At 43.9% G+C, this 26,132-nt stretch overlaps 1 protein-coding gene and 1 long non-coding RNA gene across 4 annotated transcripts in view; one reads left to right on the top strand and one right to left on the bottom strand.

Annotated features, from left to right (window-relative positions):
* The window catches only part of si:dkey-215k6.1 (transmembrane protein 132C), a 221,088-nt gene that overhangs the window by 88,964 nt on the left and 105,992 nt on the right, over positions 1–26,132 (bottom strand). For all 3 annotated transcript variants that reach the window (XR_004576736.1, XR_004576735.1, XM_029124855.2), the window contains exon 3: positions 16,538–16,681. Coding sequence is in view for 1 of the 3 variants with exons in the window: in XM_029124855.2 (XP_028980688.2) it covers positions 16,538–16,681 (144 nt within the window). In the remaining 2 variants the exon portion in view is untranslated. The remainder of the gene's footprint in view (positions 1–16,537; positions 16,682–26,132) is intronic.
* On the top strand, positions 12,948–13,633 carry LOC109616464. Its single transcript, XR_002197603.2, has 3 exons — positions 12,948–13,046; positions 13,214–13,293; positions 13,489–13,633. It is a non-coding gene; the product is annotated as an uncharacterized LOC109616464 (long non-coding RNA).

Here is a 26,132-nt window from a genome sequence, read left to right on the forward strand (position 1 = left end):
AGAGCGGGAGGAGACAATGCGTAGCTGCTCACGGGCGATAATGAGGAAACCAACCGAAGGACCGAGCAGGAGAGGAGAGGAAACAGGAGAGGAGACAAAAGGAGGGGACAGGAGGAGCGAGGAAAAACGAGAGGAGCGGATGACGAAAGACTATAATGTCAGACTCAATCCCGTTAGTAATGCAGTGTTTGCCGGCTGGAGCGAGATGCTTTTAAGTGCACAAACATGACAGGCTGAACATTTGCCCTGTGGCAACAACAAATTATGATTCATCAAGGCCCCAAATCAACGCTGTGTGATATTAAGCCCCTCCCCATCTTAAGTAGCCCTTAAACTGGCTTCCAAACAGCACACTATTCCCTACGCGGCGCACATCCGCCACACAACGCAGGGAATAGGCTGCCATTTGCAAAGCACTCTTTGTCAACTCAGAGCGCTCCCCTGCGCTGACGGTAATGTGTTCTCGCCGTGCTACAAAGGTTACAGCCTAAATGCTGCGAATGCTCTTTAAATAATGAGCCACTTGTCACATTTGTTGCGAAGGCCAATGCAAATAGACTGGTAATTAAAATGACTTGCTCCCCCACAGTAGGGCACAGGATCAGATGTGAAAACCTCTTCACACTACATGCATCAAGCCTGTCTGTCTGTCTTTCGGTCGGTGTGTCTGTGTGTGTGTGTATGTGTGTGTGTCCGTATTTCTGCAATATCATGTGTGAATGTGTGTGTGTACGTGCGTGTCTGTGTGTGTGTGTGTGTGTGTGTGTGTGTGAAGGAGGTAAACTAAACCCTCCAGAAGGACAGTAGAGGGCACTGGTTTCCCTCCCTCCCGGTCCATCTCCGGCTGCATTCACAGGAGTCGTATCTCCGGATGCATTCACAGGAGTCGTGTCTCCGGCTGCATTCACAGGAGTCGTATATCCGGCTGCATTCACAGGAGTCGTATCTCCGGATGCATTCACAGGAGTCGTGTCTCCGGCTGCATTCACAGGAGTCGTATATCCGGCTGCATTCACAGGAGTCGTATCTCCGGCTGCATTCACAGGAGTCGTATCTCCGGCTGCATTCACAGGAGTCGTATATCCGGCTGCATTCACAGGAGTCGTATCTCCGGCTGCATTCACAGGAGTCGTATATCCGGCTGCATTCACAGGAGTCGTGTATCCGGCTACATTCACAGGATTCGTCTATCCGGCTCCATTCACAGGAGTCGTATTTCCGGCTGCATTCACAGGAGTCGTATTTCCGGCTGCATTCACAGGAGTCGTATATCCGGCTGCATTCACAGGAGTCGTATATCCAGCTGCATTCACAGGAGTCGTGTCTCCGGCTGCATTCACAGGAGTCGTGTCTCCGGCTGCATTCACAGGAGTCGTGTCTCCCAAATGAAGCTCTCTTTTATCCACATCACCCTCGGCCCTCCATTTGTGCTTTCACGCGCACCTCCGCCACAATCTCTGGCTCCTTCCAGAGAGTGTACAAGGATGCAGCCTCCATGGGATTGTGGAATCCCATAAGGCATTGCATTGCTTTTCAGCCGGGCACAATGTCACACAGAAGAATGGATAGGCGTGCCAAATAATATGAAATGTTCATATCATTCCTGATTTGAAAACCTACTGTACCTCCTAAATTAAATGTCCAATTGGCAATGAGGTTTATTTTAAGGAAAACGACAGGAAGGACTTGTGAATTTGAATTTCATGGTCCTTTTAGTAATTAATTAAATTAAAAGTGGACCTTTAATTGGACCATTCAAGCCAAGAGTGTGTCCCAAAGTTGATGCACTTATTTAAACCTTAGTCTGTGGAAGACACTCTCAGAATCTTGTCAGCAACATGGGACTACCTCTTGTACTCAGAGTCTAGGTAATACAGCAAATCTGACCAGTTAATGCGAGATTTACTCATTTGTTTTAGACATTACCATGAAGGGCACTCAAAGCAAGTTTGTAGAGTAGTGTTTCTCAACAGGGGTGGTACCGCCCCCCAGGGGTCACTCAGAGGACGTTGGGGGGAGCTGGAAGCAATATTTTGGAAAGGGGGGGCGTTGAGGTGCCTTTGGGGGCGTTTGTTTCGAGGCAAGTTTACACCGAAGATTGACAACAAAATGAGTTTAAAGTTTCAACTACTTGCAAGAGCTGTGGTCTGCGACATTAAAACCTGCAAGTTTACGCCACTGTGACTGGACGCAACAGTGTATCGTAACTCCTCTTGTCTTCAGTGTTTCTGTCAGCTTCTTGTGGCACAGCTCCGTGCTGGCTTCACAGGAACGGGACGAACAGTATAATCTATAAAATTTGACCTACATGGCGTTTACTGTGTAAACTCTGGAAAATGGACGCTCTCTTTCTTGGTATTACCCGCGGAAGAATTTCTTTCTCTTAAAAGCGTTCATTTCTCTGAGGGATACACCGTGAACACCTTGTTATCGCAGTGGTTACACATTTACAAGAGGGATATTCCGCTGTCGGACTTCCCCTGAAAGCATCTTAGCGTCCAGCATTAAGGCACACATAAAAACATTATTCAGTAGAAGTGGCTTTGTTAAAATGAGCGCAATACAACCAGGAGCAGGGCACTCACTAACTTTAAAAGGTTTTTTACTTATTTCCTTTGAAAGTTAATCCTTCTGATTTCACCCCTTGATAGGTGCCAGCTTGTTTCCATTGGAAGAATTCATAACAATTAATACTGTTTGGCATTTCTGATTGGCAGTTGTTTAATTAAGATTTGAATGTTAAATTGCATATCCCACCACAGCAGATATTTTGAAGAGCTCATACGATTGGTCAAAAGCTTAACTAGCGGGGTTAAAAGACAATCTCTGAAATGGGCTCTCAGTACTGTATATGTGCTGCTCTATAAGCATGTCTTTACACAGGCTGCCCAACACTGATACTTTGTCCAGTAATTTCTCTTTGGACCCATTTTCACAACAGATCTTTTACAGATATGAACTGTCAGAAAGCCAAATGTGAAAATGTAGGACATTTTATTTCTGTAGTATACAGTTATGGCCAAAAGCACTGGTGCCCTTGCACCTAATTCAAATTCAGACAAAAAACAGCACATATTAGTTTATTGGAGAAATGCTCAACAATACTTTACATGTCTTGGTGTTACAGTAGGTTCTGATCCTCTGGGGTAACTCACTGCCATCACCTGGTCCATCACCTGGTCCATCAGTGCACATAGGCAATGAGCAAGCTATGCAGAAATACTAAAATCACCTGAACAACATAATTAGCGCCCTCTAGAAGTAAATAATTTGATTTCAAGCAGTAAATTCCTTCTTTCCTTGGAACTGAACTAACCTATAAAGAGCTGCAGGTGTTTGAAAAGCGAAAAGGACTCCTTTTGCTGTTTTGTGTCACTGTGTACCAGAATGAGCATGGAAAAAAGAAAGAAAGGAGAGCACAAGATTGGAGCCATCCAAGGACAATCTGAAGGCTACAAGTCCATAACTAGAGAAGCTGAAGTTCCTGTTTTCATAATGTTATCAAGAGGTTTAAGGCCCATGCTACTGTAGCCACGGACATCGCAAGACAAAACTTAATGGAGAATAGCAGCGAATCAGTGTCTGAATAGCGGAAAAAGCACCATGAACGGACACACAGGTTAAAATGGACCATCAGACACAAGGTATGACAGTTTCACTGCATCTATCGATGTTTTGGGGTTGCTATGGTGGCCCTGGCACTGGGTGTCCTGAATGTGTGCCTGGCATCATGACATCAGTAGAATACCAAACCATGTTGGAGTGACACAGTGTAAAAATACAGTTCTCATTCAGAGGTCATGGGCCATCCAGCAGGACAATGACCCCAAACACACTTCAAAAAGCACCCAGGAATGGTTCAAGACAAAATGCTGGACTGTGCTAGCCAGCTTTGAGTCCAGCTCTAAATCCTATTGAAAACAGAAGTTTGGGAGAATCTGGGGGAACTGCAGAAGTTTGCACTAAAAGAGCAGACCCACTGACAGTACAGAGGTGTGGGAAGCTCATCCATGGCTGAAGGAAGTGATTGATTGCTGTTATTTTGGCCAAAGGCTGTGCTACTGAATATTAAGTCTATAATTTTGTCAATGCGATTTATTTTCAGACAAAAAATATATATTAGATTCTAAACCAAAAACAATGGTTCTGCAGTAAGTGGCATAGCGAACATGTAGACCAATAAACCTGTAAGTTGTTGTTCACCCACGCAGCTGAACTAGTTCAACGGCCATTCGCTACGACCACGCCAATAGTGCCAAAGTGCTTCAGTACACCGAAGGGTTCATTCATTTCCAGTGGAACACTGCGCTCACCCCGCCGCATTGCCTAGCAGGAGCAGCTGCAGAGCATTCCGTGTGGAGCATGTGTTGGATTTGCCCAAACATCCACGGCAAGACGTATGCAGAAACGGCTTGGAAAACGGAAGTGCTGGCAACGGGTAAGTGTTGTACTTCACATACCCCGACGATGCACGCACCAACGTTTGCGGATCAACGCTGTAGACGCGATCGAGGATAAGTGATTGCTTCTGGGAATTAGAATAGGACGGTCCCATAAAGGATGTGATGCCACAACCTACCCACTAGGCTGAATGGGTGGGTCTGTGTGTGGGTCTGTGTGTGTGGGTCTGTGTGTGTGTGTGTGGGGGGGTTTGTGTGAGTGAATGTCCTCATCTGAAAGCACATTACCACTCACTTCCAGCAGTTTAGGAGCACATTGATTAATCCGTGTTAGCATAAAGCGGTGGCCTACGTTCCCTTCGATCCCTATTTGTTCTAGGCATGCTAATTAGGGCAGAAGCTGTTGTGCTAGCCCTAGGGCATGTCAGTGTAGGCCACCAGCCAATAAGAAGAGGGCTTCAGGGGGCCGCGGTAATGGCCCCTAATCATTACACCACTTCCCGACCAGGGATCAATCATTAATGACCAATAAAACAGAAACTTGCAGCTCACACACAGAAACACACACACACACACACACACACTGATGAAAGTGACAGAGGTGTTTAGCCATGTGGGTAAATGTATATATATATAAAACAAGCCACTAGGGGCAGTGATGAGATCTGTAGTGTTTAAATACCAGTTTGCTGTTTAATTATTTTACCTGGTAGGTTAACACAGAATACATTCTTACTTATAGAAACAAGCTCAAGAGCAATTAAAATTAACTAACTTAGGGACTGGACAACCTTTTTGTTTTATCTTACCTACTCTGTGATTTGATCGAGAATCCTTTTCTTGTCACTGGTAATACACTCTAACCAACAGGCGGATGGACGTTCAAGTCACTGACTTCAAATAACCTCAGATAACAACCTCCAAGGCTATGAGTTTTTGTATTCAAGCCTTACCCAAAACCTACAGCATAACATACCTTTCTGAATTAATAATGTACCCTTACACCAGCCTTAGTACCTTACCTAAGAACCAAACCCCCAACCCAAACCCCCCAACCTAAAACCTCCTAACCCCAACTTAACCTTAATACCTAACCATCCAAGTACAGAGGCAGTGCTCAACATCACTGTATCATGCTTTCACATCACTTACGGTCCTTTGCTCTCACATCAGTTATAGTTGTTTGCTTTCATTTCAACCATGCACTTAACCCCCACGCCCCAGGACAAACATCAATACCGACTGTTGTAATGTGGTAGATCACATTACAGCAGACACACATAAACACACACACATGCTAATCAGTGTGTACACATCATATCCATGATCCAATGTTTGTTGGTCACGAGCGTCTCTCGGTCTCGGCGGCCTTGGGAAGGCTCCCTCTCCCATGCCCCCATGTGTGCGCCGATGACTCAGCCAGGCCTGTCCTCAGATCCTAATTTCATGCATGGGGAACCATCTGGTTCTTTCCTGTTCCACTGGCACTGTGACGATAATTAAAGAGAAAAATAGCTCAACTGCTGGCATCATCTGGTAGACTAGCCCTCCTCCGTGTGTGTGTGTCTGTGTTTGTTCTGCATGCATACTGTCTGTGTGTATGTGTGTGTTTGTCCTGCATGCATACTGTCTGTGTGTTTGTGTGTGTGAGTGTGTGTCTGTGTTTGTTCTGCATGCATTCTGTCTGTGTGTGTGTGTGTGTGTGTGTGTGTGTGTCTGTGTTTGTTCTGCATGCATATTGTCTGTGTGTGTGTTTGTTCTGCATGCATACTGTCTGTGTGTGTGTTTGTTCTGCATGCATACTGTCTGTGTGTGTGTGTGTGTGTTTGTTCTGCATGCATACTGTCTGTGTGTTTGTGTGTGTACGTATGACTCGAAGTAGGAAAATATCTATTTATTATTATTTTATAGTTCTTTATTAGCATTTAGCTAAGCATATTGAATATGTATTTGTAAAATAAATACCAATCTAGATGTTTTAATTTATTCAGAAAAAATATGAATACATTACAAGTATTACAAAAAAAAAAAATCAATTAATTAAATGGATTTAGATTTTTTTGTAAATAATTTTCATACTGGGTGTGTGTGTGTGGCCAGGGTGGGTGTGTGTACAGTACGTATGTCTGTACATTACCTATGTATGCACGTGTTTGGAGGGTAGACTGTGCGTGTATGGACGCTTGAATGCGTTCCAGTGAAGGATGAGCACAAAGACACCTCAAGGTTGTTTAACCCTCTGTGTTCAACAGATGTTTGACTTTGACGCTCCCTAACCGGGCCATTAACACAAACCAAAACCAACAGAACACACTGCCGACCAAAACCAACGGAACACACTGCCGACCAAAACCAACAGAACACACTGCCGACCAAAACCAACAGAACACACTGCCGACCAAAACCAACAGAACACACTGCCGACCAAAACCAACAGAACACACTGCCGACCAAAACCAACAGAACACACTGCCGACCAAAACCAACAGAGAACATCAGTCGGCCGGATCTTACACTCAAAAGTCCACACTAACTCGTTAATATAATCAGTCACCTCCGCAGGTGGAGCAAAGCTGGCCAGGAAACAGTGTGTTATGACAAACTGCAATGAAGCACCTGAGCTGAAGTGGTCATCCTCAAAGTGGTGACAGGAATGGTACTGTTCGACCCCAACGCCCTCGATTATTGGTTTTAGTTTGTTGAGGCGCATTCAGGTGAAGCATACGGATGCTTCATAGCGCGAGCTACGAAGTCGAAGGGGGTGGGGGTGGGCAACGTCGCGGTCAAGGCCGGGAGACGATGTGTACTCCGCTGTTTCAAACTGTGTTGCGGCACGGTCGAGAACAAAGCGTGCCACATCCATACACAAGATCGGAAAAGACGTGTGCGTTACACTGCGCCTCGGCAGTGTGAATGCTTGTGTCAATTCTGTCTGTGCGCGTGCGTGCACGCACATGTACATGTATGTGAGACCACACAAATATAATGCTCGTTAGCCCCCCCCCCCACACCTGCACAGTAATGAATGCCTTGCGGGGCACGTCCAGCCCGCGACTGAGTGGTGGACAACGGGCAACTGGCCTTGGTGTGTAAAAGCTAATGGGCAGACTGGCACACTTAATCAGCTGGGTTAAATCACAGGGGCGAGGGGAAAGGTGGAGCTGATGGGGTCCGCTACAGCAACAACACCCTACAGCCACCTTGCCCTATCTAGGACTCCCTGATGCCATGAACTGGCCTGGAAGAAGTTTGTGATCCCGCATGTACGCATACCTGTGTGTGTGTGTGAGTGTGTGTGAGTGTGTGTGAGTGTGTGTGTGTGTGTGTGGCATGTTAGCGTGTGCCTGTAAGTGGTGATCGAGAGGTGAACTAATTAGCAAGGCATGGCGTATGTGCGGAGAACAGAGGGGGAGACTGAAGAGAAGAAGATGTGTTCGGAAGCTGGAGTGAACATTGGAAATAGACACACGGAGCGATGAACAGAAGCCGCACCTGTTCAATCAATGGGAATCGTCTCAGCTCACGTCTGGAAACAACAGACTCCACGGGTGCGTCCCCCACCACACCCGGTTACCTTCCTAGTGCACTTCACATCAACAGGGCCTCAGTCAAACTACCACGCTAACAAGGGAAAAGTGTGCCACATGAAACGCAAACAGTCTCACTCCAGAGACGAGGGGGAAACTAATGACAGACGTGTCATTCAAGAGAGCAGTATAAAAAAAGGAAAAGAAGGCAAGGCAACTGGAGAGGCAGTTGGATCAATGCAATGATTACAGTTATTAATTTGTTTTGAAAAAGGATCTCTAACGTTATCAAATATTGGCTTGTCATGTTTAGCCAATTCCAGCTCTCAGCTTAAAGAAATATGCAAATGCCAGGGGAATTTCAGTGTCTTATGTTGTGAATTAAGTCTGACATCAATCTCTTGCGGGCGTCCTCATTTAAAAGAGCTCTATACAGTACCAGCAGAGTGAATAAATTAATTTAGCAGAAAGCATTAACAAATTCCGGATCGACATTACAAACTGCTGAAATGAACAAAAACTAGAGGAGAACGACGTATCAAAGGCTTTCACAGTTGTGCAAACTAAAATGACCGTCGCCATTAGCAAGCCAAGTTCTTTCTTCAGCTAAGCTACGGTAGACACTCAAAGACACATTAGACACCACAAAGCAGAAAAGAAGAGAGACTACTCCCAAGACGCAACCTGAAAGAAAGAAACCTAGTTGGAGGCCTCAGCAGTCAAGGACAAGGTTATGTTTGATTTGATGAAAAGCACAATTAGCAGACAGTCCAGGCAGTCGCCTCCCCAGAGTAACGGCCATACAGGACGAAGGGACCAGGAAATCTTGACACTGAGCGGGGCCCGGCTGAGGCTCCGGGAAAGAAGAGACCTGCTTCTGAATGCAGATCCAAGCAGCTCAGTCCTCCAAGGAGGCTGGATTTGCACAAGGAGCCACAGAGAGCGGAGCTTCATTACCGTCCATCCCAGAACGGAGAAGTCTCTCCAGGGAAACCAGGGTGGGGGACTGGGGGAGTGGCACTAAGGTACAAATGCAGTAGACAACCTGCCAAAGGAACTGACCCATCTATTTTAAGAGCATGTTCCATAAAACCCTGTTTGGCCAATACATCTAGCTCTTACTGTGAATAAACTATAGAGAGATGGAGTTGAAGGTGTATAATTCTGGTTCCTTCTGTAAATAAACTACAAAGAGAAGGATTTTGAGGGGTAAACCTCTGGTTCCTTCTGTAAATAAACTACAGAGGTGGAGTTAGAAGGGTAAACCTTAAGAGCATGTTCCATAAAACCCTGTTTGGCCTATACATCTGGTTCTTTATGTAAATTATCTACAGAGAGGAGTTAGAGGGGCAAACCTCTGGTTACTTCTGTAAATAAACTACAGAGTGATGGAGTTGAAGCGGTAAACCTCTGATTCTTTCTGTAAATAAACTACAGAGTGATGGAGTTGAAGCGGTAAACTTCTGATTCTTTCTGTAAATAAACTACAGAGTGATGGAGTTGAAGCGGTAAACCTCTGATTCTTTCTGTAAATAAACTACAGAGTGATGGAGTTGAAGCGGTGTGACAGTGTGTATGGGTACAGACTGCTGTGGTGGAGTCATCATTAACTTCCTCACTATCTGTTTTCTGTCTTTCTCTCAGTTTGTCTCCTACTTTCTGTCTGTATTTTCTGTCTTTGTCAGTCTGTCTCTCTGTTCATTTAGACCGTCCACCTCCTGAAGCCTCTCTCCTCACAAAGTTGGGCATTACAAAACAGTATAATATCTGCTTGAAAAAAAATGACATTTGGGGTAGGATTGCCTCTGATGCTGCGATCAAAACACATTTCTCAGTTAGAAAACATTCAATATGATACTTTGCCCCCAATTTTCTGATGTAAACCATGTAAGGAAAATCTGAAGGAAAGTGAAAAGGAATGGACTGATAAAAAAAAAATAAAAACAGGTGTGGAGCAGGATTGTTCTCTTTTCAGACTTTTTACTTCTTCCAACTAGCGGAAAAATTGAAGATTGGGGAGGCCTGTGTAGCTTGTTTGACTTCCAAACAGAGGGGGGTCTCTGTTTGGAGTCAAAGTGCATCTTAATCTAATCTCCAAAACGTTGGGAGAATGATCGGGATGCACCAATCGGTATAAAGAAAATTATTGTCAGATACCAATATCCGATATTCATACACCGCAATCGCCAAATGCAGATACCGAAGTTTTTTGCATTTCTGTACCGTGTACAAAATGTTGCTTCTGACGATGCTTCTCCTTTAACAAATGTAAATTAAATTGAAGTTGTTTTTCTATACATTTTAATAACAAAATGTCCCACAATAAGTCTGATAATAAAAGGAAAACGTAAAAAATTATATGATACACATTCCCTTTCTGTAAGTGTGCATTATACAACGCCAGGGTATAAATTAAATACATAAGGTAGTTAAGGTATTTAACTCTCACAACTGCTTTAACATATGCCATTGTTGATCTTTGGATAGGGAGTAACTTGAAAATGAGCAATTTGTTTAAATTACCTGTTTCTAAAGATCGTTATGTGCTCTGACACAGTTTGCAGCGTTCAAAGCACTTAATTCCTCCAAGCATCGCATCAAGTAAAACTTTATGATTCAACAGAAAATGTGCCAGGTAGATAAAAAAAAAATCTGGGTGTGATCCTACAGTTTTGCCCTACCAGAGAAACACAGCGAAATAAACACTGGAAAGCATAATCGAAATATTGTGCAAAATCCCAGCAATTGGCCAAAACCAATTATAAAATGTTTGCCTATATAATCGGTGCAAACCTAGAGAATTATTACTCATTGTTTGATCTAAAATCTGCTTCTCCTGGGATATCTAAGGCTATAACAGCAGTCACACACTCAGTGGACTGGTGTGTTGTTTATTTTGCGTGTTTTGTTCGTTTGTGTACTGGTGAAGACCACAGCTCAACATGGACGGGGAGCCATACACGCACTCAAAGCAGGGAGCCTTAGCACTCTACCATGGCTGAAAACGTCATGGATTAGATTCCCTGCAAACGTGATGGTAGATTCCCTGAACGGAAGCTCTTTTTGTAATGAAATTATTTCTCGGCATTCAGGTTCCCCCATTCATCATCCACGTGTATATTACGGAGTGTATATTACGGGAGTTTTTCCTTGCCAGTGAAACCCAACACTGTTGTTTGCTCCTGGGTGTTTTGTAAAAGCACTTTGACAACTGCTGATGTAAAAATGGCATTATAGATAAAATTGATTGATTGATTAAAATGATTCAGGTAAATTAGCACAGTACAGAAGTGACAGCATACATTTTCAAAGTTTATTTTCCTTGTCGCCCCGGAGGAATCAAATCTACAGCCCTGGCGTTGCAAGCACCGTGATGTATCGAGTGAGCTACTCGGAATTCAAACCTTCACCACAACTAATGCTTCACCGCGATCCCTAATGGCACATCTAAGACTAACACCAGGATTCCATTACACAATGCCACAATTATTTTAAACCACGCATCAACTTAACGCAAGATGTCCCACCTTGGCTTGAATGCCACCCAGTTCTATAGAGCGTGCTATGTAGGGCGCATTCAATTATATGGCAGAAGCGGCGGTATAAAGGAACAACGAGTCCTTTGGGATGAAATGTTTGCACTCAGAGCTACACTGGCTACATGCATTATTGAATGTGTTACCTAACTTCATACTCCATATAAAGTCAACAGTGATTTTCTAGGATTGTGTTCCAGACAATGTAAACACATATTTTTTATAATTGTAAAATAATAAAACCAGTTCTCAATAATTTAGGTACAGAGAGGTCTTATCTCAGATTTAGTTTACAGGTCTTATCTCAGAAAATATCTGACTTAACTTAAACAAGTTTTTTTTTTCTATTTCCATGCTATTAATAAAACATTACAGAGTAATGTACAAAAATATAGTACCTCCGTCTTGGATGAATTGTACAAAAATATAGTATCTCCGTCTTGGATAAACATAGAAATAAATGCCTTGAATTTCAGTCTTTTTAGACTATTTCATGACATGTGTGATCGGATTATCTAATATATTTTATAAATAGCCTACTGTTTTCGTAGATGCACGTTTTGTCAAAATGACGTTTTTGGGGCTGATGTCCAACTCAACATTCCACTCAACACATCATTAATGGAAGCTGGGGGGGGGGGGGGTGTTTGGTCTAAAGTGTATTAATTAGTAGCTAAACCTATCGTCCTAATTTTCATGTCACCAAGCCGATTTTAGATGCCGTAAAACATTAACTACATAGTCAATAATTAGGGGAATTTTAGCTAGCCAACATTTGCATCTATAGGTGGTCGTGAATTTGCTAGACTTTGCTTGCTAGTACAATTTGGTAGTGAATGTCGGAAACCGGGACATTTTAGTGTTTTACAGATATGTTTTCGGGACCGGGGACACCCAGCTTGAAACCTGGAGAGTCCCGGGCAAACCGGGACGTCTGGTCACCCCACCTTAGTTTAAAGTCATTAGACCCAGTTGATCTTCTGGTGAAGAACGAAATAATTTACCCCTGTCTCGTTGTAATCTTTTTGTTCTAGTTTTTGTTGAATTAATGTTTTATCTGGATCTAAATAGTCAGCCATCGTCTTATCTTCTTCCACTAAAAAATTGTTCATCACAATTTTTGTGGACAAGATAAAAAAACAGATTTACGTGGAATTAAGAGGCTGGTTACTTCAAATAGGCATATGTTAATATGGCAACATTTAAATTGATTCTTAATTGCCGACTGAGAAAAGCAAAACTACTGCAAATGATCAATGCACCATCATACTATGTAACCCAAATATGCAAAAAATATGCATGGATACAGAATTGGCAAGGACTACAGATTCCATCCAAACAACGTGAGGTGCAGTGGTGAATCAAACGCATAAATAAACAACCGATTGGTGATGGGGAACAGGTGAGTCCTCGGGGTGCGTTGCTGCCACCATCAGTCTCCTAACAAATCTCTGGTTTGTACGCCTGCGAGAGGGAGCGTCGGAGAGGAGGGCGAGTCGCGGTGCCACGCGGAGCAGACGTCACAGGATGTCTCAGAACGTCTCTCGCAACACTGTTCAGCAAGGTAGACCGATTATTTGACAGTGAGTAGCAAGTGTTTTTGCAAAACACCTTCATCAACATTAACTGTGAGTGGCTTTACGGACACTTGGTTAAAATGTAGCCTATGTGTGATGAGCCATCAGTGAAACGAATACGTAAGAGGAAATCGCATGTGACACATTTGTTAATGTCTTTGCTCAACATACAGCTCGACAGCCGTTCATTACCCTCTGCTTTCGACAACTTGAATTACGTGCATCCCCTGAATCACAAAATGCTAAAGCCATGGTAATGTATTCATGATCTAGATTCAAGATTGACATACTGTTTCATTGCATAATAACCTAAATAAACACGTTATGGCTGACTAACCCATTTTGTAATTTAACATAGGGCTAAGTGAAAATGTACACAGAATTATGTTTTTAAGCTGACAAAAAGTGACTCATGCAGAACAATGTATTTACACAGCTCTTAATTTAGGATTAATTCGCAGATACGAGTTGGACGAACAGCACCCCAAACCCTTTTAAAACATGAAACATCCACAAAACAGTATTTTCTTTCAGCAGACGCTTTTACAAGCAACTCACAACTGGTAAAACTGGTGGCTGCTTCAGGAATCAAACCCGCAACCTTTGCATCGCAGGCCCATCACTCTGCCGAGTGATCTTGACCAACATCAATGCATGTTTCACTTCCTTGTCCCCAAACGGCACCCTATTCACGCAGTAGGACACTACCGTTGACCAGAGCTCTGTTAGCCCTGGTTAAAAGCAGGGCACATATTGGGAACTGGGTGACATTCTGTCACATAGGGAAATCTCTGCACATTTTTTCTCGCTTGAATCAGTCAGTGAGATGTATAGTCTAGCTAACACTGACCCGAATGGAGCCCACAATAAAATAACAGGAGGACAACTGAAACCAGCTCCTTACCCCGCTACCATGAAGGCTGATGAAGAGCCAGACAGCGTGGACATGCAAAATTGTGTGTTTGTGAACAATATATTTCTGCCTGTGGCGAAGGGCAGGCGTTTTATCGGGACTATGCGTAGTTAAAGGATTACCCTTAACCTAACACCCAATAGTCTCCACTCCTTATGGATGGAAAAGACAACTACAGCCCCGAGTAAAGTCAGTCACATTGAAACGCATTGATTACGGCAACACATCACCGATGGCATCTCAGGCCTTCAACGCAATGTGACGGAGTCTGAGGACATGGAGTATGGAGTCTGAGGACATGGAGTATGGAGTCTGAGGACATGAAGTATGGAGTCTGAGGACATGAAGTATGCTGTCCCCTGAATGACTGGGAAGAATCAATCGAAATAAGTTCACCATTCAGCCTGGCCTGAATAAATTACCAAATGTGATACCTATATTAATTATACATTAATGTTTAAATCATTGGATCTGATTTAGCAAATAAGTAGAAGCATAGGGACCATTATCAGTTCATCAAAACTCTCACTTTCAGTAGGAGCAGGTGAAAGGGCACTTTTTGTGACAAATTAACTATCTGGATCAGATATTGTATCACACATTTCCCATTGAATAACAGTCATCTTGCCCCACAAAAACCTCACTACAGAGACATACCTTTTGTGATGATCTAGTATCAGGTTCCCCTGGTTCTCCCCAGAACATGTATTATAATGCCAAGGTTTAAACTGATCCTGGATCAGTACCCTAGATTACTTACATTTAGGAATATATTAATTCGGCATCCCAGAGTAGCAGTAGTGATCTAAAATCAGATTTGCCTCTGTTTATATGATATTATTTATTAGTGTTTAAAAGAACAGATGATCCTAGGTAAGCTCTACTCTGAGATGGTTGATGAAGACTTGATGTGTTAAGGTATATTCTGAAGTCCCTCTTCTGCAGTGGCCCAAATCCTAGTCGTACACATTTATTCACATTTTATTTTGTTAACATTTTGGCAACTGTTTAGGTGACCAACAATTTCTTCCAGAGTCGCATATAATTGTGTTTCACAACTTTCAATGATGAAAAAGCCACAGTTCATTTACAGTCTGCATGTCCCTGACAGCAAATCAATGAGCAGGACTTTAGTTCGTCCAATCACTTTTCAACACCCTGACAGTGGGAGTCGGGAGTATCTAAACCCATTGAAATATTTGTCTCTCATTGAATCAGCCATGTAGAAACATCTACCGGGTGTGCACTCATATTCAGACACAACAAAGCTAAATTAAATGGAGATACTGAAGAGATTCCTTCTTAATACCTACAAACACTTCTTGTGAAACTCCTGTTTGCCATGTAGCCTTTAAAAGTTGAAATATTCAAGCCAATGCTATCATTCCAGAGGCAAATAAACCAGTCTGTCTCAGCCAGGGAAAAGCCTTGGCAATAACCAACCAACCAAGTCTACAAATGGAGAGAGAAAAAGCTGGGTTGTATTCACCAGGAAGCAAGTATAAGCTAACCACCTACAGTATAATAAGGAAGGAATGTCCATGGCCTTGTCCAATCAGAAAAACTGAAAAGGTGTGAATTTAGAAATAACCAACCAGACAGTGCATTCATAAATAATCCTTCAATCAGGGCCTTTATCCATAGTGTCTCAGAGTAGGAGAGCAAGTCCACCATCATGATCTAATTGATCCTATGTCAGAACTACTCAAAGAATCTCTCTCCTTTTGACAGTGATGTTGACACCCCTATAGATTACACATACCACTCCCAACCCACCAGTCCTACCCCAACCTAAATTCTAGCCTGATGGGAGGTGCTCAAGAGTCTGTGGAGGCAGCACTCTGCATACAATCTGACAAATAAATCTGTATTCCAACCTCTTAATTTTTTTACTGTTATTGAAACTAGTTGCCACTGACTTTTGGCAACAAGTGAATCAGAGGAAGCATTAAAAAACGCACAAACCAATTTTCTCCGCCGTATAAAAGTCTGAAGTATGAGGCTTGAGCAATTACCGGTCGGCGTGACAGATTTAGCATGACACCGGGGTCGTTCATTTGCAGCGCAACTCGTCAGCAGAGGAGAGGTTGTGAGGAGGCCGGAGGCGTTTTCTCTAGCCCTAAGCCATCAGCTTATGGGCCGCATAAGTCTAAAGAAATCGGCAGCAACCCCGCACCCATGTCCACCAATTAGGTGTTGCTCGACACAGATCCCTGCCCCCTAAACCCGAACTCGCTCGTGTACCAACAGTGACCCGAGGTGAAGGTCAAGGCCGCCCTATGAGGATCCTTAGCACGCCACCCTCCGGGGCCACCACGGCAACGCCGTCTGATATCAGACCAGTCCTGATTTTCGTTGGCGACGCCTTGTATGTTGTCCTCTCAGTATGCCAATCCTGAAAGGTAACATCGACTGATCAAAGACTTAATGTCTCGTCTGTACCCCTTGTCTCGTCCAGGACTCGTCTGATCAGGTGTCGGGTATAGCGTAATTAGGTATTGGGATTTCGACCATCAGGTATAACACAACAGCTCTATGTTTTTCGGGTGGTTTTATCGTAGTCTTGTGAAAAGGTTCCTCCTACCTTTCCCCGGTGGAAACTGCCTTCCTCTGGCAGAACACAGACAAGGAGGTACTTCCAGGGAGCATCTCCTGTTTTATCTCCCAAGCGGAGGCCACGTTGCTGGGTTTCACTGACACGAAGTTGACCCCTTGTCTGAAGAGGGCCCTGTAGGAAGAAAGCATGAACATTAGGCTTCTGGACACAAACACTCTCAGCGAACTCCTTGTAACCCAGTAACAATCTGGAGGTGGAAAAGTGTCTGTAAAGAGAGCCCAGCAGACCAAAACTAAACAATACACACACTTTCAGGACTAATATTTTTTACGAGGTTACTTATTTGTTATTAGGTTTTATGACTTTTTAATATGAATGTAATATCACCACATTTTGGTGAACGTTCATCCTGAAAAGGCAGGGAAACCACGGACACAAACACACACATTCACATAAACAAACACAACATGCTCCATCCATTTTTTTTTCATCAATGGCAGTCGTTTGTCAAGAGCATTCGTTTAGTCATTCAGTAGACAGGTCGCCCTCCTATTGACATTTTTCAAAACTTCATGCCTGTTAAAAGTAATTTGGTAACACATTCATATCTCAGACAGGTTTGTAACATTAACATCCATGGCAAATTTGGCCGTCCACCCGTAAGTTCCTGTGTAAACCTGTTCATACCGGTTGTGCTCGACGGGTGTAAGTTCTTCAATACATGATGTTATCGAAAGCAAAACATATATGCGCTGCATGCATTTTTACAAATGGTCCCGGGAATCAAACCCAGCCCTGGCGTTGCAAGCACCATGTTGCATAAACTGAGCTACTGAGGGCCATCGCCCTGGATGTGTGTGTGTGTATTTTTGGTCTAACTAAAGTCATGGGGACCAAATGTCCCAATGAATATAGTAAAATCAGAAAGAATGTGACTAATGGGGACCCTTTTCCGGTCCACGTGAGGCAAAAGTCAATTTCCGGCTCAGGGTTTAGGTTTAGGGTCAAACGTACAATTTATTTTGAGTTTGAATTGGAGTTTCTTTAAGGTCCAGGCGTTGTTGGTTAAGTTTAGGGTTAAGGTTAGGCATTACATCTAGGTAAAGTTTGGGCATAAATGTTACTTTATTGAGGTTAGGGTTAGGTTTAGGGTTAAATTAGGGTTAGGTTAAGATTAGGGTAAGGGTTAGGGTTAAGATTAGGGCAAGGGAGCATGCAATTTAAATTTTCTGTTCCCCATGAGGATAGCTGTACAAACTTGTGTGTGTGTGTCCCTGCATTTCTGTCATTTAGAAAAATGCTGTTATCCAGTGCAACTCACAGTAGCGATTGAGTGACACGCCCAAGGGTGCAGTGACCAATTTTAAAACTTGTTGGCTCTGGGATTCGAAAAATTCAATCTTCTGGGTACTGCGCCTACGCTTCAACCACTAGCTCACCTGCCTCCTGGTCCTGAAAACCCTGGACTAGTCGTTCTGCCTCACTGACGTTTAGCCCCTTCACTAGGCCGTCTGTCTCCATGAACGTTAACACTTAAACTCAGTTCATTGGTCCTCTTTTGGCCCTCCACTGTAACTACGGTATATTGTTTTGTTAATGTTCACTGATGTACCCAGAAACCCGCCTTCTCCCCGCCTTCTCCCTTTATTCTCCCCGCCTTCTCTCCTCCTTCGTCCCTCCTTCTCCCCTCCCAAATTCCTTTTAATATTGTGTTTGCTGACTCCGCTATTCATCACCTTGACAAGACACTCCAGGAGTTTATTAAATCAGCAAGTTATTAGAAGTTGCCAATGACCTTGGCAAGAGCACCAACGGGGGAAAAAAAAGAATAAACTTCCTCTTAAATAAAACCCACATCCCCTTTCTTCAGTCTCTGTCTGTTTTCTGTCTCTTTTCTAGTGTCTTTCCAGAGACTGCTGCTGAGAACATGTTACGCTCCCTTTGCTGTTTGTCTAGCACAAGAAGGTAAGAACAGTTCCTCTGGGCTTTGGAGAAACCGTGCTTGACTTGAAAATGCACTTTTCCATTAGAAGTCCTCCAAACAGTTTTAGGGGAATTATTTCATTTCACTCACAAAATTATTCCCGGTGAATGGCTGTGGAGCCTAAAAATAGCAACTGTGGTCCTAAAACCATTCTTTTATAATTTAAGACCATTGTTATGTAAAATCTCTCAACGGATATTTTGTCGTTTCAGTTCTTTTTTTTTTTTCAACTTCTCATGCCCCTTTATAACAATTTACTACGGTAAAACACAGTCTCAAAAAAACTATAATTTAAAAACAATATCTATAATCTTTGAATCACGTAGCCACAAGAACTGAACATGGAAGAGGACAGAGAAACAGAATAGAGGATATTCCAGAAAGAACAGCTGCTTTTCATGGCAAGGTGGCTTTCAAAGCTGAGGCGGTCAATCCCAGAAGTCACCCACAACACGGAATAACGCAGACGTGCGCGCGTGACGTGCGCACACCGTTAAAACCATCGGTACACACGTATCACAAAGAAATAAACGACACTTCAGTGGTGGTCCGCTGCATGGAGGTATAATGTACTGCAGCCAGAGAATCTGTCTCATTACTGCACTGACACATCCTTCACTGCGCTGCCAATTACCGCGCCATGCCGCCCATGTGCGCCCCTATTCACCGAAGATAGTACAGTTGAAGTAAATGGGGCATAGAAGTCACTATGTGTGAGACTGGGAGGCAAGGAAACAGACAGACAGACATACAGGTAGGCAGACGGCCAGGCAGAGACAGTGTGAGACATGGCTTGAGATGCCTTTCACCACACTAGATTCCCTCCCTACCTGCTTTAGTGTGCGTGTGTGTGCGTGTGCGCGTGTACGTGTCTGTGTGTAGGGGTGCGTGTCCACTTGTGTGTGTCTTCCTGACAGAGCTGTACAGCAAGGCCTCAAATGCACCAAAGCAAGGCAGGCCGGGGGCGCTGAGGGAGGTGAAACTGACAACTCAGACGCCAGACAGCCACTGACAACCCAGACGGCAGACAGCCACTGTCAACCCAGACGGCAGACAGCCACTGACAACCCAGACGGCAGACAGCCACTGACAACCCAGACAGCCACTGACAACCCAGATGCCAGACAGCCACTGACAGCCACATAACGCAGGCAGATTAGTGACAGTACAGACATCAGACAGACAACATTTCCACAGAACACCTGTCAATTTCCGAACTAAAACCTACATGGAAAAATTATAAAAATAAAGAAAACGTGAAAAAAACCATTAAAATCCTAGAGGTATTATTTAATCAAAATATGTTTTCTTTATTACCGTTGTTTTAACAAGCATGTCATCTAACTAGAATCCTACCACTATCACAGCAGAGAACTAAACAAGAACCAAATAAACTACTGTCTCATCGAAACACACATCATCGAGAAAAGCTCCTCATTGCAGATTGCAGGTGAGTCTCATGCCAACCAATGATTTCCTTTGTAGAGGCCCGATGACGGAACCGCTGGGGCCCGATCAACAAAACGATTCAACACCTCCATGGTCTTGACGGAGGCCTCGACGAACAGCTTCAATCCATAAACGCATCTCATCCCTCGTCAACGCCCCCCCCCCCCCCCCCCCCAACACTTTCATAGCCACCCAAAACGCCGGTGTCCCGATGACTCGCCAATAAGCCCTCGGGGGGGGAGGGGGGGGTCAAGGGGGGGCAGGGGGGGGAGTGTCACGACGTGACATTTGGAAGAAAGATAGAGGGACGGAGGGAGGGACACCAGGAAACTGTCTCAGAAACGGTGAGAAGGGGGGGGGGGGGGTTGTGTTGGGTGGGTGATGAGACTGAGGGTGCTCTAAGAAGCCATGTGAGGTCTCAGGTCCTTGATTTGAGGCGCGGGGGGGCGGGGGCCCACGGCCGCAAGGACAGGGAGGCGGCGTGGTGTCGTGACTTACGGGCCGGGGGGCCGGGGTGCGCGCTGTGGCGGGCAGTAAATCGCCCCTCATGGACGGGAGGCGCTGCCTGCAGGGCGATAAGTCTGGGGCTGTAACATTGCCTTGAAGCCCTCCAGAGGAGCTGTGTAATGGAATCACTCAGATTTATACCACGGAGAACTGAGAACCCGAGGAGGAGAGATCCTCCCCATCAGTCTTCCCGCTGTGGGCAATGCCCCTCCCACCGCCGTCCTCCGCCTCCTACTACCCGGCACCGGCTTCCTCCTACTTGTCTTCCTCTGTAATCTCCGCCATCCCGGCACCATACTCCCATTCCTCTTTCCCCGGGGAGACAGAGGGAGGGACTCGTGAAAGTTGCGTGGCACAGAGCCATTGGCATCACTCCACCACATCAAGTCACAGGGAAAAACAGACAGGAAATGACATAACGTGCACATTTCCAGAATAATTCCACACCTGTACGGAAGCACCTGGTTTCAGTACACTTTATATCTCCTATTTCCCTGTGATTCATGTGTCCCTCTCTGACTATCAGAGAGCCATTTAATAACAACCCAAACATTAATTTTCTCTGAACTAGTCGTCATGGATTTGGGACTGTAGACAATGTGGCTGGACAGCAGGCTATCTCAGAAGTGTCTCACAATAAACAAACCCCCTCCCATCCTCAGCATGGTATCATCTTCCAACAAACCCCCCCTCCCCATCTCAGCAGGGTATCACCTTCCAACAAACTCCCTCTTTCACAATCTGTCTGTTTGCTGAAGAATCACATAGCCCGTGGTCATCGCAACAAGTCTCCTCAGATTTGGGCTTATTTAACCTGAGCATCCAAACATCGTTCAGTGGTTGTTTTTTTGGCAGCCCTGTCAAACGAAGGGAAAGAAAACTGAGACAATAAAACTTAATCAATTGAAGGTTTGGCACAGTGTAACAGTGTCTCATTAGGCCACGGACTAATTCTGGCCTAAAAAAACAACACCACCACAGTGTTTGTGAGATAAAAAAAGTGACCAGGTTCCACGCATGGGAACAGCTGTTTTCTGCAGCCCTCGTCAGTTCTTCTCCCAGTGCCCCCCGACCACATCCCAGCTGCTGCCTGCCTCCTGTCCTCATGCAAGTTTATGGCAAATGTTATTGTGCAATAAATTCCAGCTTAAATCAGAATGTTTTTTCCTTTTTTTTTTTTTCTGTTCGTTTAATTAGCAAACGGAACAGACGCCATCCGGATCTGTATGCTGTGTGTAAAATGCAGACAGCAGAACAATATGCTGGTGGGGGATTCTGTCAACCAAAAAAGTGTTTTGAAAAACAAAATGAAACCATTTAAAAAGCTGAAGGGCAATGCAAACAAACTATTTGGAACAACATCATTTTACAGCTATGAAGAGACTTAGTCTTGCATTAACTACAGCCGATGAGGGAGAGAGAAGATTCCTATGCCATACGGCAAATTTGGATACATAATGCTGTACACCTAACTGTCCAAAACATCTGTATGGATAGTGCTGTATGCCTAACTGTCCAAAACATCTGAATGGCTGATCCTCCAACTGCCTCCGAATAAGAGACCTTCTTATCAGCCTTAAATCTCCCAGTTTAAATTACACTTCTGAAACTTCAACTATTTTAACATTCACGTCTGCATGGCAGGTCGCGTGTATCCCCCTGAACGTGGTATGGAAGAAACTCTTCCTTGAACATCTTTCCATTCATATCACAGGTTGATAAGAAACTATCTTGGAGGATTATTACAGTCATTATTCAAGAGCTCAATATGCCACAAAATTAAATACAGCTCCGGAAAAAATGAAGAGATCACTGCACCTTTGAGTGAGGAACTGAAGTGTTCATTTTGCAGTGGTCTCTTAATTCTAACCCGTCTGTTCCTCACTCAAAACCTTCCTTTTCGACTGTTTTGGAAAGGAAAGAAAAAGTTGCAGTGGTCTCTCAATTTATTCCGGAGCTGTCTTCCAGACAACGTTTGTGGGTTTCAACACGTTTGTTCTTTTACTGGCATACAAAGTTCATCTGAAGAAGACTGCTGGGTGGTTCATTCTACTGTATGTACTCAGAGCTTAACACGGTCATACAGAATCATAGCATTGTCAGTACAATGACAACCTCAAGGCGTCAGGCTTTAGACCACATTATCACTGTGCACCAATACATAAGGGCCTCAGTGTATTTTTGGGTGGACTGTTCAGTCTCAGTTAGTCCGCAGATCATTGCCCCTTCAGCACGGATAAGTGGTAGCCCTCTAGTGTGCTTCAGTTCACAGGCCTTGCGACAGATCACACTGCACAGGCAATTAATTCATTCAAGTGTTTTCCTCCGGAATGGTGTATTCTCAACTCAAACCATCCCTTCTCATTCTCCGGCGTAACGTGTCCTCTGGTTGGTCTGTCACTATTGCATCACCCTCTGACGTTCTGATCATGTGATCTCTGTCATAACAGTGCTCACTCTCGATCAACTGTTGTATGCTTAGCCAATAGGGCATAGGGAGGTGTGTCTGCATTCTCTTTCACTTCCCTTATTTTTCGCAAGCCTCGTTCAATTTGCTTTCACATCTCTCGAAAGAAGGTACTGTTGGTTGTTGGTTCCATCGCACGTCCTATCAATATGACCACGCGATACACTTTCCCTGCTCAAATTCGCCCCCAATATTCTCTGGCATTTTGCCTAACATATCGCCGGTGGGTCAAGGTTTAAACATTATACCAGAGTCTTAATCGTATCGTACAGATCACATTATGACACAAGCTGAATGGCCAACTTGGGAGAAATTTCATTGCGGACGCTAACACGGAGGCTAACACAGAGGCTAACACAGAAGCTAACACAGAAGCTAACACAGAAGCTAATACGGAGGCTGACATGGCAGCTAACACGGCGGCTAACACAGAAGCTAACACAGAAGCTAACACAGAAGCTAATACGGAGGCTGACATGGCAGCTAACACGGCGGCTAACCCAGAAGCTAACACAGAAGCTAATACGGAGGCTAAAGCCTGATTTATACTTCTGCGTGTCTGCGTTGCTAATGTCACGTGCGTCAATACGCAGACGTGCTCAGCGTCTATAGTTGTTATAATATCTATAATATTTTAGCATGTCAGCTAATGGTTCCAACAATCATCTCCATCGCTTGAAACTCTTTATTACACATCAAGCCTATGTGGCCTATACAGATGCTGTAAACACACCTGCAACAAAGTAAATACCACCTAATGTCAAAGACTCTCTTGAACAAGGGCTAGGCACAGCCAGGGATTGGAGAAGACAGGTCACAGAGGGAGGCACCTTGGCTGATGCAGGGAGAGCCTCTTGGGCTGCTGTTGGAGTCCGCAATGACCTGATGAGGTTTTTCATGTGCCATGGCAGGATACGGTGCTGAGGGCTGGCCTACTGAACTCTCAGTGAATTATGGACATACACATTTAAAGAAAACCTCTTTGCATATACAATTGTAAGTGTAACAAAGTATTGCAAAAAGTATTGCACTTTCTTTCCCCATCTCAAATAAAAGCTGATGCATTTTGAACTTGACTAGATCTTTTATGTTGTGGCAGTTCACGGATCAGTTCACCTATGGTGTGACAAAATCTTGCAATATCATCATCAAACTCTGCAGTGAGCATGGCATGTCTCTCTTCCCTCTTTTCTGCGCAGATCCAGTAGGTTGAGTCGAGCCGTAGCGTCATCGTTCTTCCTCATTTTCTTTGGTGCTCTCTAGGAGGATGAAGAGGAGTCGAGGCAGGATGTACCTGGAGAGACACTCCTAGGTTGTTTTTGGTGGACAGGTCTTTGGTAATTAGACATGGCAGGTTCTAATGGTTGTCTGTTCTCAGCCTCTGGGTCAACTGATGCAGCAGGTGAAGTTACATTTGAGTCCAGTTTCAGATGACTGTAGAACTGATGAGCTGCTGGTGTACTCCACCTGCAATGACAACACATGTTACTATTCTACAGGGCTACTCAACCTGAAGGGGGAAAGGGGGCATAACATAAGCTTGCAGTACATGACTACTGAAAATAAACAGGCATATGCCTGCTTTCAAGTAACCTTAAACTTATGCCAAAATATCACTGTCGTTGTATAAAAGTAATATTTTTATTTAATCATTATCTACATCTCTTCTCTCTGCTGTCTCATATCCTCTGTTCCACTATGGTCTACTCTCTCCTAAAAATGTCCCCTGTTGGCTCTCTATACCATTCTGTCCCTCACTATCAAGACTCTTGTCTTTAAGAGATGATAATCATTTTCTCCTAATAAGGTTATTCAGGTTAAAAATTCAGGTTTAAATACATAATTTCATTAAACTTTCAAGTTGCCTGACACTTGTCCCTGCTCCACCTTTCACCTTCGGCTAAAACTATTTACTCTTCTGAAGAAAAATCACGTTGACACATTTACTTAGCAATTAATGTTGGATGAATAACTAGCTAGCATGGCAAAATAGTTCTAGTGTTAGCTAGCCAAACCTGCTTCACCTAAAGCATGGCAAAATAGCACTATTATTGTTAGCTAGCCAAACTTGCTTTACACAAAACATCTGTTTCTAAAGATAAAATTGTGGCAGCAATAATGATAGCTTCATCTAAATATAACTACATTTAACTGAGTAGTTAGCTAATTTACACATCCATGCAAACAAACAACTAGTAAAACGAACGCAACAGAATCACTGGAGTAGACACTTTTAGTACTTGCAGTTTTAGTTTCTCAGACAACGTGACAAAAATGTCCGTTTACTCCCAGTCTATGGGGATAACTTTAGTGTATTGAGAAAAACGTTAACTAAGTTTTGTTTTTGTTTCCTGTGTTGCTAATATGAATCTTAAATATTTAATTAATAAGACTGAACTTACCTTATGTCCTCGCAAAAATTGGAGCTGGTTTCACTGTGTTTTATGTGCCCGGACAGCCAAGAAAGCATTATATAAAACAGAGGTGCTTTTTTCTCTCCTGTATCTCCACTTTTACTCTTCAAATTCTTCTTTAGTCTAACATATTTGTCCCTCATCAGCTTCCACCTTTTCTGGCAAGTTGCTGGCTCTTCGCGCAGAATTCTGTGCTGTCCGCGAATCCTACACAGACGCGTTTGACATTGAACTATAAATCAGCCTTAACCCAGAGGGTAACATGGCGGCTAACACAGAAGCTAACACAGCAGCAAATATGGAGGCTAACACAGCGGCTAACATTGGCTAACACTGGTTCACGCAGCGGCTCACACAGCAGCTAACACAGCAGCTAATACAGAGTTTTGACTCTTGCATTACAGAATTTCTGAATCATCTTGTGCTTTTCAGAAACAATACCGCACCAAGAGTCCTGCCAGTTATGAACAGCGGACATCTTATATTTACACAGACCAAGCGCCTCACCTGAACATGTACACGGTGTGATTTATATATAAAGTAGACAGGTGGCATTCAACTACATTACGTTCCTACATGTGTAACGTTCAGGTCTTTATCATACATCCTGCAAATCAATATGCCATCCTCTCAGTCTAACGGACACTTATTCATGGCAGCACATAGTTAGATGGCCAGTGAGATTTTACACGCACGGTGCAGGAACACCAGCATCAGGTACTTAAGATACTGGCTTGAATCCAGGGTTTGAATGTGGCTAAATTAACGTTGCCTCTCCCCCCGCACTTCTCAGCTTCATAT

Source organism: Esox lucius, chromosome 13 (assembly GCF_011004845.1).
Source record: "Esox lucius isolate fEsoLuc1 chromosome 13, fEsoLuc1.pri, whole genome shotgun sequence".
NCBI lineage: Eukaryota > Metazoa > Chordata > Actinopteri > Esociformes > Esocidae > Esox > Esox lucius.